The sequence below is a fragment of the Pipistrellus kuhlii genome, unplaced genomic scaffold, assembly GCF_014108245.1.
Source record: "Pipistrellus kuhlii isolate mPipKuh1 unplaced genomic scaffold, mPipKuh1.p scaffold_m20_p_3, whole genome shotgun sequence".
NCBI lineage: Eukaryota > Metazoa > Chordata > Mammalia > Chiroptera > Vespertilionidae > Pipistrellus > Pipistrellus kuhlii.
Window position 1 is genome coordinate 135,760,297 of NW_023425529.1, and position 12,730 is coordinate 135,773,026.

Below are 12,730 nucleotides of genomic sequence, written 5' to 3' on the forward strand. Positions count from 1 at the left end.
AGTTGACAGAAAACTGCAGTAACTGTCCATCCCCAATTAGCTGAATATCCAGAGAAGGGCCCCTCAGGCGGCTGAGGGGCCTGAGCACACCTGGCTGTCAGTCTGGCCCCAGGGTATCATCAGGCTCCCCTGACAGTCTACAAGTTCCCCTTCCGGGAAAACCAAAGGGCAAGCAGAATCACTCATTGGATCAGGCTGGGGTCAAATACCAGGAATCATGGTTTGTCAGAGCAGAATCATGAGAAACAATAAAGGCCAGCATAAGTCAAGAAGGGAGAACAGCCAAGGCCAGCAAGTGCTGCTGAAAAAAAAACAAGAGCCAGGAGTAGAGACAGTGATACAAGCATGTCTTAAAACACAGTTTAGGAAGAACAGACCTGTGAAATGGAACAGGCCATAGCTTGGAGTCAGCATGGACACAGGCAAGTGCAGGAAAACCTGGTTCAAGAAAGGAGACTCAGACAAGAAACCTTATCGAGGAGCCAGGCGAGCTCTAAGGTTGCCTCCTCTTTTCCTTTTGTAACTCCCACTCTTCAGTACAGTGTATGAAAATTTCAGGAAATCCTTCTGCTCTCCTCATTTGGAGAAAATGCCAGAAATCTGACTCCCTGCCCTCTTAAACACTTTATACTTTAACTTTCAAGAAAGCTAAAAATCTTAATTCTTGGTCAGTTCCCTACAAGTAGCAATATAGAGTATTAGAATATAAGGACACCTTCCCTTTGCCAGGACCCAGAGAAGATACATGTATGCTCACACCTGTAATAGAAATACGTACACACACACACACACACACACACATACACACACAGAGATGCATTTTTTAAAAAATGTCTTAGCTCCAAGGAGCTGATAGATTAACTGGGTGTTATAGTCATGGAACTAGTCAGTATACAATGTGATCTTTAAAACAATGCAATAGAAAAACAATGGGAAGAACATGAGGAAAGTGTTTCCTCTGTCTAAGGAAATCATTGAGGGCTTTACAGATCTCAAAGGATGGGTAGGAAATAACCAGGCAGAATAAAAAGCAGCAGCTAATGGGGAGGACCAGGGAAGGCTAAGGAAAAGGCATGAGCAAATGTACAAAGACATGTCACCACATGGCAAGTCTGGGCCAGTGAGAAATTCAGCATGGCCAAAGCAGAGTACAGGAAGGGGGGAGGCAGGAGAGGAGACTAGAAGGCTAAGCTGAGGACATATAGTTAAGGATTCTCACATAGTAGACTAAGAAATTTGGGTTTTAACTTGTGGGCAATTAGGAATCACCAAAGTTTATTAAGCAGGGGAGTGAGATGATCAAATTTATATTCTAGAGTTCAGGCAACAATAAAGCAGATGCTCAAGGGTTCAGAGTGGAAAAGAAGAACAAGCAGTGGGAAGGTTGTTAAAATGGGCAAAACAAGCCCGGCCAGCATGGCTCAGTGGTTGAGTGTCCTATGAACCAGGAAGTCACAGTTTGATTTCTGGTGGGGGGAAACTGGAGTTTTTACCTTAGGCAAGCAGATGAGTAGTAAAGTCATTAAAGAGAATAGGAACAAAGCAAGAGGATAAACAATCTTGGGTGCAATGGATGAAAGGTGCAATTATTTACACACACACACACACACACACACACACACACACACCTCTACCAGTTTGTTGTGCTACATATTATGCCAAAGATATAAAATAATTTATTTTAATCCTTGCAATATCAAATTATCCAATTTTTCATAAAGAAAATGATGGCACCAAGAGTTTAAATAATTTTCCAAATGTTATTTATCTGTTCATTTAATTACTCAACAAATATTTACCAGGTGCCTTTCAAGTGCTGGGGTTTTACAAGGGAAGGAGTTGGCAGCTAGGTCTTCACCCTGTGGAGCTTAAAACTTTAGAATGGAGGAGGCAGACAACAAACAGGCCAACCAATTAAACGAACAAGATAATTTCAGACAGTGATAAGGATGAAGAAGACAATAAATAATACTATAACACTGGTTGAGCATTAATTATGGGCTCTAGGTGCATTTCAAGTTTAAATTCATTTAACTCTCATTACAACTAGGAAGCTCCTGTCCCCATTTTGCAGAAGATAAAAACTGAAGTGCAGAAAGGTTAAATATCTTCCCCCATGTCCCAGAGCTAGTAAGTGAACAATGAGTTCATTCCTAGGAAGCCTGCTCCGGAGTTCATAATCACACACTATACTGCGATCTCACGCCATGATTTATTGCTATTATCAATATAAGACTGAGTAAGGAAGTATAAGGTGCTGAAGCAGAGGGCTGCTTTTCACTGAATGATCAGGAAAGTCCTCTCTGAATCTGATAACAGAAGAGAGAGCCACACACATAAAGATCTGGAAGCTGAACATTCTAAGCAGAGAACAAAAGTCCAGCATGTTTTAGAAACAGAAGGCCATTATGACTGGAGCAGGATAAGTTGGGGAAATGAAAATAAGATGAAGTGAAACAGGTACATATAGACTAGCTTGTACATGATTTGAATTTTATTTTAGGAAAGCACTGAATAGTTTTAGGCAGAAGATTTAAATAATTTGATTTATACTTTATAAAAAGACAATTTTGAGTATGGTGAAAATGAATTGGGTAGGGGAAGAGGGGCAGAGTGAAAGCAGTAGAATGAATATAGGTAGTCTGTCTCCAGTGCTAAACATTTACAGAAGTACCCCCCTTATCCATGAGGGATAGGTTCTAAGACCCCTAATGGATGCCTGAAACCGAGGATAGTACCAAACCCTATATATACTATTTTTCCCATACATACATACTTATGATAAAGTTTAATTTATAAATTAGGCACAGTAAGAGATAAACAATAACTACTAATAAAATGAAACAGTTATAATAATATACTGTAATAAAATATATGTGAATGGCTTTGGGGCCACTATCAAATAAAACAAGGGTTACTTGAGTACAAGCATTGTTACACTGCCACAGTTGATCTGATAATTGAGATGGCTAAGTGAGTAAGGAGCAGGTAGCATATGCAGCAAAGATACACTGGACAAAAGGATGATTCACATCCTGGGTACGAGGAAGCAGATAGCATGAGATTTCATCATGCTACTAAGAACAGTGCCCAATTTAAAACTTAAGAATTGTTTATTTCTGGAACTTTCCATTTAGTATTTCTGGATGGCTACTGAATGTAGGCGTAACTAAAACTGTGGAAATTGAAACCACAGAAAGCAAAACCGTGAATAAGAAGGGACTATGAAAGTGTCATTTGCTACTTAATGATGAATATATGCTCTGAGAAATGCATTATTAAGTGCACTTACACACACCTAGATGGTATAGCCCACTACTGTAATTGTATGTGCTACTTTTATACAACTGACAGCACAATGGGTTTGTTTACACTAGTATCACCACAAACATGAGTAATGTGTTACCACTCCAATGTTACAATAACTACATCATTAGGGAATAGGAATTTTTCAGCTCCATTATAATCTTATGGGACCACTGTTGTATATGTGTTCCAACATTGACTGAAATGTTATGTAGCACATGACTGTATCTAACCTCTTTGCTCTAAATTTAAGGTATAGCAATTCAGGTGAAAGTATAAAGTAGACAGATGGAAACAAGAATCCAAAGTTCAGAAGAATGGGCAAGGCCAAAGATATAAATTTTATTTTGTAACCTCTCACATATGGTAAATATTATTAAAGCCATGGGAATAGATGAGATTACACAAGGAACATAAATATAGTAAACATAAATACAGCATAAATGGAAGAAAAACACAGATTGTAATCTGTGAAGTCTATTCATTCCTCTTTAGAGCTCTTCTTTTCTGCTCACTGTCCAGAGGGTGTCTGTAGCCCTTATCTTCCCACAGGATCTGGGTGAAGAAGATTGGTTCATAATGACAGTCTGGGGTTGCTGTGCAATAAAAGAGCTGCTTCATGCAAGGAGTCATTACCAAACCCACAGATCTCACTAAAGACACAATTATAAGAACATAACATTCCTGAATCCATATTTATAGAAAGTAAGCCATTAATCCAATTATAACCAAGTTTGATATAAATGACCTGTGAAGTTTTATATATTATATATAGATCTTTATACCCTATGCTATTAAGTTAATAGCTAACAGCAAAAATAGCTGTTCTGCTAAAGCCTCATAATAGCTGGCAATATAGCACAAATCCTGCTTAGCACACCTACAACATAAAAATGGCACAACTAAACACAGAGAACACAGAGAGAGGGCATGGAACTTTTAAATACTTTACAAGTCAATTCTTCATACCTCTTCAAGGTAAAATGTCACAAAGGAACTCCTAACTCTATCAAGGACAAATATCCCATTTCCTGGCATAGTTTAGGAATAGTAATTGAAGCCAAGAGAATTCAGTGGTATAAGAAATGCAATATTTGCAGTCTTCCCTTCAACTTCCTCTCATCATTCTTGTTGTTTCTTACCATGTGGAGTTGTAACACTCTTGGCGCTCCACACTATATAAGAGGCTGAGACCAGGTCTTCCTGCTTAGAGCAAAAGTGGTGGATGTGGTGGGGTCATGCTAATCAGCTATTTACTAGGGTGATGACGGTCACAATGAAGAGATGTGTAAAAGACTTCTGCTCTGACAAGTTCGGGAGGGAAGCTATGATTTTTCTTGAGCGTGATGTTAGACTGCTATTGGAGACAAGGTTCTAGAGCTTAAGGGACCACACAGTGCTCCTCTCATCTCAAGATGTTTTCTCTGGCCCAGAATGTTCTCCTTCTCACTGAAATCTCCATCCTTCAAAGCTCGGCTAAAGTCCTGCATCTTTGATAAAGATGCTCATTACTACAACCCACCTGCCATTTTCTAAATTTATACTGGCATCTAACCAAGCAGACAAGAGAAAAATAATTGGTCAAGGTGCTTCCTAATCAAGGGGGAAAAAAATGAAATGGGGGTTTTTAGTTGCTTGCATGTAGTTTTAAACTCTTGAATTTTCATATTATTTTCAATATAAATAGAAGCTCTCCTCAGGTGAACCAGATCTGGATATTTTCAGCTGTGGTCAGCTTCTCTCTGAATCTCACTAGGGTTTGGTGATGCAGAGTAAACAAGGCTATAAATCAAATTGCAATGCATTTAATACCTCAATGCACTGTAAATTGATCTGGAATAGGGGTTAGTTCAAATCGTTTTTAAAGCGAAAGTGGCCCCTTACCCTGAAGGGATGGAATGGAAGTTAAAGATAGCAAATCCAGAGTTATATGGGATTTAGAAGTATGGCTGCTTATTAGAAGTGAGTGCAGGTTTCTTCAGGTGAGATTCTTCAGTTACTTATCAGGATGGAGCCATGGATATTTAAAAACACACATCTTGGGGCCTGGCATTAAATCTGAAATCTGGTGGGCAACCTTTCAAGAAATAAAAGCTACAAACAAAATAGCTTTAGTTCCATTCAGCATGCTGTGGGAAATAGCTAATGGACAAGAATTACTATGACTGGCAAGGCGAGCTGCCAATAAATGAGAGGAGCAGAGACTCAAAACCACCACATACCAGCAACACTTCCTAAGCTTATTTCACTAATTTGTCATTATCTGAAATGAAAGCAAAATGAGGTTGCAGAGCACAGGGGAAGGAACTACTTAAAAGTAAAAGCTATGTTTCTTTTCTATTGGTTAGTTATCTCTGTTTTGAGCAATTATGGTTTACTTCTACCATTTCCTGATATTACATTTTATTTTACTGAAGGCAACATTTTCTCCTTTTCAAATCACAAGCAGAGAGCTATTTCTGGTAGGGAAAATTTTCATTCTGCCTTGTCTTTTTCCACTAGGAAGAAAGGAAGTCTTGTGGTTAAACAGGAGGAAAGTATGGAGTTCTGATATGCCCTACCTCAGAGAGGCCATATTCTCTTCTCACTTGTTTTTTTTTTTCCTAGAAGAAGAAAAACCTAAGTGCTGTATCCCCCATCTTTAACTCTTAAGTCTCAACTCTTTATCATTTTAAACAGACAAACTAAGGGTTAAGTGGGTCAACACTTGTAATCTCTGCGATTGTGGAATGGAATGAAAAACTATCCCATCACAAAGGAAGAATGAAATCACTAAATTGTATAGTTCACATCAGTCCAAAATCCAACTATTAATACTTTAAACTCTATTTCGGATAGATTTTTAGTGTAATGGGTAATGCAGAAGTGTAATGGTTTTCAAGTAATGGAACAGAGCATGGACTCTGGGGCCGGACTACCTGGGTTCAAATTCTATTTCCATAACATACTAGATGTGCAGGTTTAGATACATTAATTTACCCTCTTTATGCATCTTTTTCCTCATCCATAAAAGGAGAATAATATCAGTTGTACATCATAGGTTATTGTGCTGTGCAAAGAGAAAGTGCTATATGAATATTTAGTATTATTAAGTATATTTCAGAAAACTTCTAAAGAACATTGTTATCTCCCTATTCTTAGTTAGTTCAATTAAACAGTTATATGTAAAACCAAATAAAAGTCATCGGTTTTAGGTCACAAAACAACCCTTTTGCTAGTCACATAAGGAAAAAGGATAAAAATGAAATCCTTTCTTCAAAATTAGCTTTAACTGAAAATAAGATTTTACCAATAACATAATCATACACTTGACTTTTAGAGGCAAGACATTCTACTTAAACCTATATGCTTCAATGAAAAACACATTTGACAGACAATAACAACTTATTTTAAAACATTTACATAATTTGAAACATTGCTCTATGAACAAAATACATACTTCTGTGGTGATCTGTTATCAACTTCAGCCTTCAGCCGTAAATTCTCCCTCACTAGGCCACCATTTTCCAATTTTAGTTTTTTATTTGCCTTTAAAAAAATGAAAAATAATTAAGTATAAGCTAAAATAAAAGTGCTTGTGAAATTCACAACATGAGCCACCAGTATTTTTTAGAGTGATAATAGCAGAAAACTGAATGCTGGAACATGGCCTTCAGAAACTTAAAATCACCACAGGGAATGACTTATGAAATTGTGAATAACAACCAAGCATTTTAAATCCATATTCTCCAAGCACTTTGCAAATCTCCTATCCAGGGAAATAAACGGAGCTATGTTAGTTATGAGTCATTAAAGGACTATACTAATGATGATTCTCCCCTACCCCCCTTTTTCACATAAGTGAATATTCTAAGCATGGTAACATTATACAATATGCAATCATTCACAAAACTAACGCTAAGAGTTAAATTCTTGAGCTATAATATTGATTTTTGGTTGCTACTTAACAATAGTTTTTTAGTGGTAACAAATCTAATCTGATTAGATTTGGTTTTTTTCTTCAAAAGGCTTTCCCAAATGCCCTGGCTCACAACTTCTGAGACTCTCAAAATTTAGTTAATATTTTCTAATAAATTCTATGGATCTCGATTAAACAATAAAAAACCCAAGTATGGTTTTCTTTTTTCTAATTCTGACACCTAAAACTTGCTTAACAAAACATTGCTATAAAATCTAGAACAATCATGTCAAACTCATGGCCCACGGGCTGCATGCAAACCACAATGAATATTTTTGTGGCCCAGGCAATATAATGATGCGTAAGAAATGTTTTAATAAAAATTTCATAACTTAATTTTTATAATATCCTGTTACACATAATTATTAATAATAAACTACAATGTTCACTAATGACTGATTACTATAATCGTGTTGCATTCATTTCCTTCACATGCCTTAACACCCAGGCGCACCATTTCCCTCTACTAATACTAGCAGCAAATATTTTAGCAGCCAATTACCATTAGTCTTGTACTGACTTGTTTGATATGTGCAACAGAAAATATTTCGCTTTTGAAGAATAAAAAAATGGGTTTATTTGTTTTATGCTTATTAATTTGTGCAGTTATTCAGTGTCTGGTAAGTTAATGTTCAAGAAAAAATATTAATTTATTAAAATGTTCTATTATTTTATGTTAAAGATTACTCATTTACTTCAGCCCTTTGTATTCAGCATGTCTCTATCGAAATAACCCTACATTTCTATGAAAATTAAAGCTTTTGTGGTTTTGCGGCCCACATAAACTTAAACCTTGTTTATTTGGCCTGTGTTAGCCTTTGAGTTTGACATGCTTGATGTAGAGGCCCGATATTGATTCTGGACAGCCTAAAAAGAAATGTGCCTAGATTACAGAGGTTCCTTAAAAGTTACTCCTGTAAATTCCCTAGTCATTGCATTTATTAATTCCATAGAAAAATAAAACTCTGTGGAGTAGAAACCAACCTCATGAACCTGGCAGGAAAAAGTCTTTGTTAGACTAGAACCTTCACATTCAAAATGAACAGGTCATAAGAACTGTTGTCAACAAAAAGGTTTAAACTAGGAAGACTTAAAAACAGATTTCAAAAATTTGACCAATGTTTTTTTTTACCAGTTTCCAGAACTTCTGACTATATTACTTGCCTATCCACAGACAAATAAATACCCTAAGAGCATGATAAGAGAAGCAAGGCAGAGAATAAGGCACAAGCCTAACTCTCTTAGATTCATCCAGGTTCCTTTTGGGCTCTGAACAACTGCTAGTCTTTATGGCTGTAAAACAACAAGGACTGTGGAGGGTTAATTCTTTAAGTGACTGATAAACACCATTACTGCCTCTCTGAAGATATAAGGAAAGTCATTTACTTCCTCATAGACACAGACAATGAATTAAGCTTTCAAGCACAGGACCATAAGAGGAGGAGGCACTTAGTGAATGCTTTTTGATGATGTTGATAAGCTTAAATTAGAAACTCACTTGAGATTTCTTTTCTCCATCCCCTCTGTATTGTATCATTATATTTTAAGATCTCTTGCCAGCCTATGGCTCTCTTTATGGGCTGGCTAGTTCCTCAAAAAATCAGGAGATATTTTCAAGTTCAGAAGGGTTAGGAGGGTAAAGATTACACAGGGTGAAGTTTTCCTATTTTTTGCATCTAAGAGAGTAATGAAATCTTCAGCTATTTTGTATTCTCAACACTGACTGGGTAGTGAAACTAGCCTCATAAAAGTTCAAAACTCACCCTGTCCTAAAAAAAAAAAAAAAAAAAAAAAAAGGCATTTTCACTCATTTTAAATAGTCTTTTATTCTGAATCTTTTGTACCCTTGCTTTTGATTTATAGTACATAATTTTATACTTCATATTCAAGTTTTTCCCCTGTAGTCCACGTTTTTAGATTCATTTATGCTCCAGGTTATTGCCTAGTACTACCTAATACCATCCAAAATTGGCTTACTAAATAACCCACATAATTCTGAGGTCTCAGGATAGCTTTGAGTATTGAATTAACATGTGGTCTTTAAAAAGCAAAGAAAAACTGTGTTTTATGTAAATTTCTTTTACATACATCCCCTACACCAAGCTTAGAAGCCCCGAGTAAACTTCATACCAAGCTTCATATTCTAAGAAACACTGATTGCCAAAAACTTAAATAAAGTTTAATAAATATAAATGAGATCATACAGAACTTACTGATGGCTCAAGAAGAGGAAAGGAAGTTAAAGGAGACATGGTAGATTGATAAATAGTGTAACTTCCCAGTTGTCTTTCCTTTTTGTGTCCTCTCGTTAGACACAAAATCAACATGCTATCAATATTAGCTATCAATTCCAAAGAAAATGCACATTTCTCCTAAACTTACAATAAACTCAGTGCCATTATGTAGTAGTTTATTTTATTTTTTCTGTAAAAGCATTGGGTTCTCTTCTTTCTCTTATTTGGGCCCAAATAAAATTCGTGTGTGTGTGTGTGTGTGTGTGTGTGTGTGTGTGTGAAAATAGCTTAGTATTTACACTAAGCTGCAGATATTTTTCTGCTACTTAACCTCACTAAGGATCTGAGGATGAGGTACTACTTTAAAATATCATATAGAGCCCATTAATGATTTTAAGAAGTGGAATTTGGTAAGTCAACATAGTAATAGTGTTTTAAGGGAATGTAGATATTTTACATGGGTGGTTATGGGTGTGGGCATCACAAAACCATCTTCAATTAGCACAAAGGACTTCACTGTGGATAAACTTAAAATCAAGCTAAAGGATGGTCCTTTGGCCAACAAAGCTCAACAGCACTTGATTATAACCTCCAGTGATGATTGCATGCATCTCATCTCCTTTCCTAGACTGGAAAATCTTAGAGGCTTGGCTTTTTCACCTATGCTTTTTCTATCTTGTTGGATGGATGGAATAATTTGAAAAAAATGAACCTGCGTCATAAGGCACAATATTCTTTTGCATAAAGTAGTCTAAAGAGGCTACCCAGAGCTCTCTTGATGTTAGTCATTATGTCTTTAACTATTTACAATATTAAATATCAGAGAATGGTAGTGCTAGAAAAGATATAATCCAAGTCTTTCATTTAATAGGTAAGGAAATGGATATGTGTTTGTTTTTATGCATACAGGGCAGTCACTGACATAAGCTTTAAAAAAGTTAAGGTAAACCACAAAGAGGGGAAATAGAAACACATCCTTTAAATTGATGGCATTCTCCTACAAGAAGATGCAAACTCATATAAAAGCACTAGAGTCTCCAATTATAGGCACAAATGGAACCACCTTATATTTCTTGGCAGCTAATGACATTTTAGGAGAAAAAGTTTTCCTATTCCTTATTAATGCTCATTCAGGAATTTCTGTCCTTTCCCCACAAACCATCTAATGATGAGTCAAGATAATATGGCTATTTATACTTCTGAAGGTATTTACAATATTATAGAATTTAAACAAAAACTATAATAAAAATTTAAAAGCTACATATATTAAATTTTTTTAAAAATCACAACTTACCTCCTTTAACTTATCCACATCATCTTTCACTTTTTCATAGATTTCATTAGCTGTTCTAAGCTTTTTCTTCCACTCTGCTACAGTTTCTGGGTCAACTTTACTTGAATTATCTTCAACTGGATGTTTGTCTTCATTTTGATTGCCCTGCATCAAGGTTAAAGGATCTAGAATAGTCTTGATCTGTGACTCCAAGCTGAGATTTTTATTCTTAAGCTCTTCTACCTCTTTCTGCAGACAATCTATTTCATCCTGAAAAAGCATTGCATAGCCATTAGGTAGACACAAACACTAAGCAGATACATATACTAACCAAAGATTTTTACATTTTATACTCAGAATTCTGTAGATACAAAAATTCTTTATGTATCAGAATAGTTTTGGATGTAGAAAATTACAGCTGAAATTCTCAAAATGTATTTCGACTTAGATAAAAATTGGCATTCTCATAAAAAAACAACTGGTATTTCCACTGGTTTCATTTAGATTCAATGATAGTTTGTGGTTTTAAAAAATAAAAATGTCAAATCTTTTATTCTATTTAAGATATCCAGGAAACATGAATTCAACAAGGAAATAGATTCCTCAGAATTCTAAGGCATGTTTAATTGTTTTACTAAGGAAAATTTAAAAAAAATATATAGTATTGATGTAGGTAATCTATTATGGTTTTGTTTGACGATTATATTTTTGCTTATGTATTTGAAATAGGAGCTGAAATCATAAGCTATTTCCTCCCACTTTCCATTTCAGAATAATATCTGTAATTAATTTTTATTTTCTACATTCTGGTTCTTCAATAACTACTGTGACTAAGTATTAGATTTCAACATCTGGAACTGCTTATAATCTTAAATCCAATTGTTAAACATTTAAACTAGAACTCTTTTCTGTAATACCATTTATTCATCTACAACAGGTATCCTTTCTTAAACTAAGACCATGAGAAATTCTACTGTTAGAAAATAAACTCCAAGTAGCTCAATAGGCCAATGATCTAAAGGATTGATTTAATGAGTACCTAAGTATAATAAATATTCATTATGTATGTGAGAATACATTTTAGAATTAATACATTACTATTTACTATTTTAAATCACAATACATTACATGTTAAATAGATTATAAAATAAGAAAATCACTGTTTGAATTGATATATTAATGAATAAACAAATGTAAGCAGAAATACACATATATGAATGAACATACCAGTGAATTTATTGGAAGAAACAAAACAAAAACAGAATGAGGACTACAGTCATCAATTGCCAGAGCATGCATAATGCTTTGTGGGGGTTGAAAGACTGACTTTCATAAAAGGGTTTCTTTTATTTCCCAATTTCTTGAGAGAGCAAATACTTAGAAAATGATGTATATGTTGAGGACAGATTTTAAATTAAAACAAAGGAAAAAAAGGAAATGCTTCTATCTATTCCTTTCCTCCATTTGAAATAGGAAAGGAAAAAAGAACTCATCGAATAAGACGTTTTAAAATTGGCATTTAAATTAGATTTCATTGGATGTTTACTCTAAGAAGTCCAGGGTCTGAGATAGCTCAGTTTTACCTTGAATTCAATGCTATCATCATTTTAAATTTTAATTATCATTTACCTCATATTCTTTGTGGAGTAACTCAAGTCTAGTTTTCCGAAGGTGCTTCCGGACTGTATGGCTTAGCATAGGTTCACTTTCACTTGTCCCTCCTATGTGAAGAGAAAAAAAAAACATACCTAACTTTTCACTCTAATTTGGGCAGAATGAAAATGAGCCTTTTTCTTATTGTTTTATATAGTTTCCTAGCTTAATTTTTACTTATATACATATTTGGGGCTGCCATCTTGGCCTTTTCTCTATCTCAAACTGGAGAAAAGATAATTATCAAATAATACCTTAAGAGGGAAACAAGATGGCAGTGTAGGTAAATACCAATACTTGCTGCCT

General features: G+C 35.2%; 1 protein-coding gene across 2 annotated transcripts in view; it reads right to left on the minus strand.

Annotated features, from left to right (window-relative positions):
• Window positions 1–12,730, minus strand: part of OBI1 (ORC ubiquitin ligase 1) — a 40,274-nt gene that overhangs the window by 13,416 nt on the left and 14,128 nt on the right. Inside the window, exons 3-5 of one of the 2 annotated variants that reach the window (XM_036457199.2) lie at window positions 12,401–12,492; window positions 10,793–11,041; window positions 6,746–6,834 (exon numbers count right to left, since the gene is read on the minus strand). In XM_036457199.2, the coding sequence (XP_036313092.1) occupies window positions 6,746–6,834; window positions 10,793–11,041; window positions 12,401–12,492 (430 nt within the window). The remainder of the gene's footprint in view (window positions 1–6,745; window positions 6,835–10,792; window positions 11,042–12,400; window positions 12,493–12,730) is intronic. The other variant, XM_036457200.2, reaches the window with a different exon arrangement.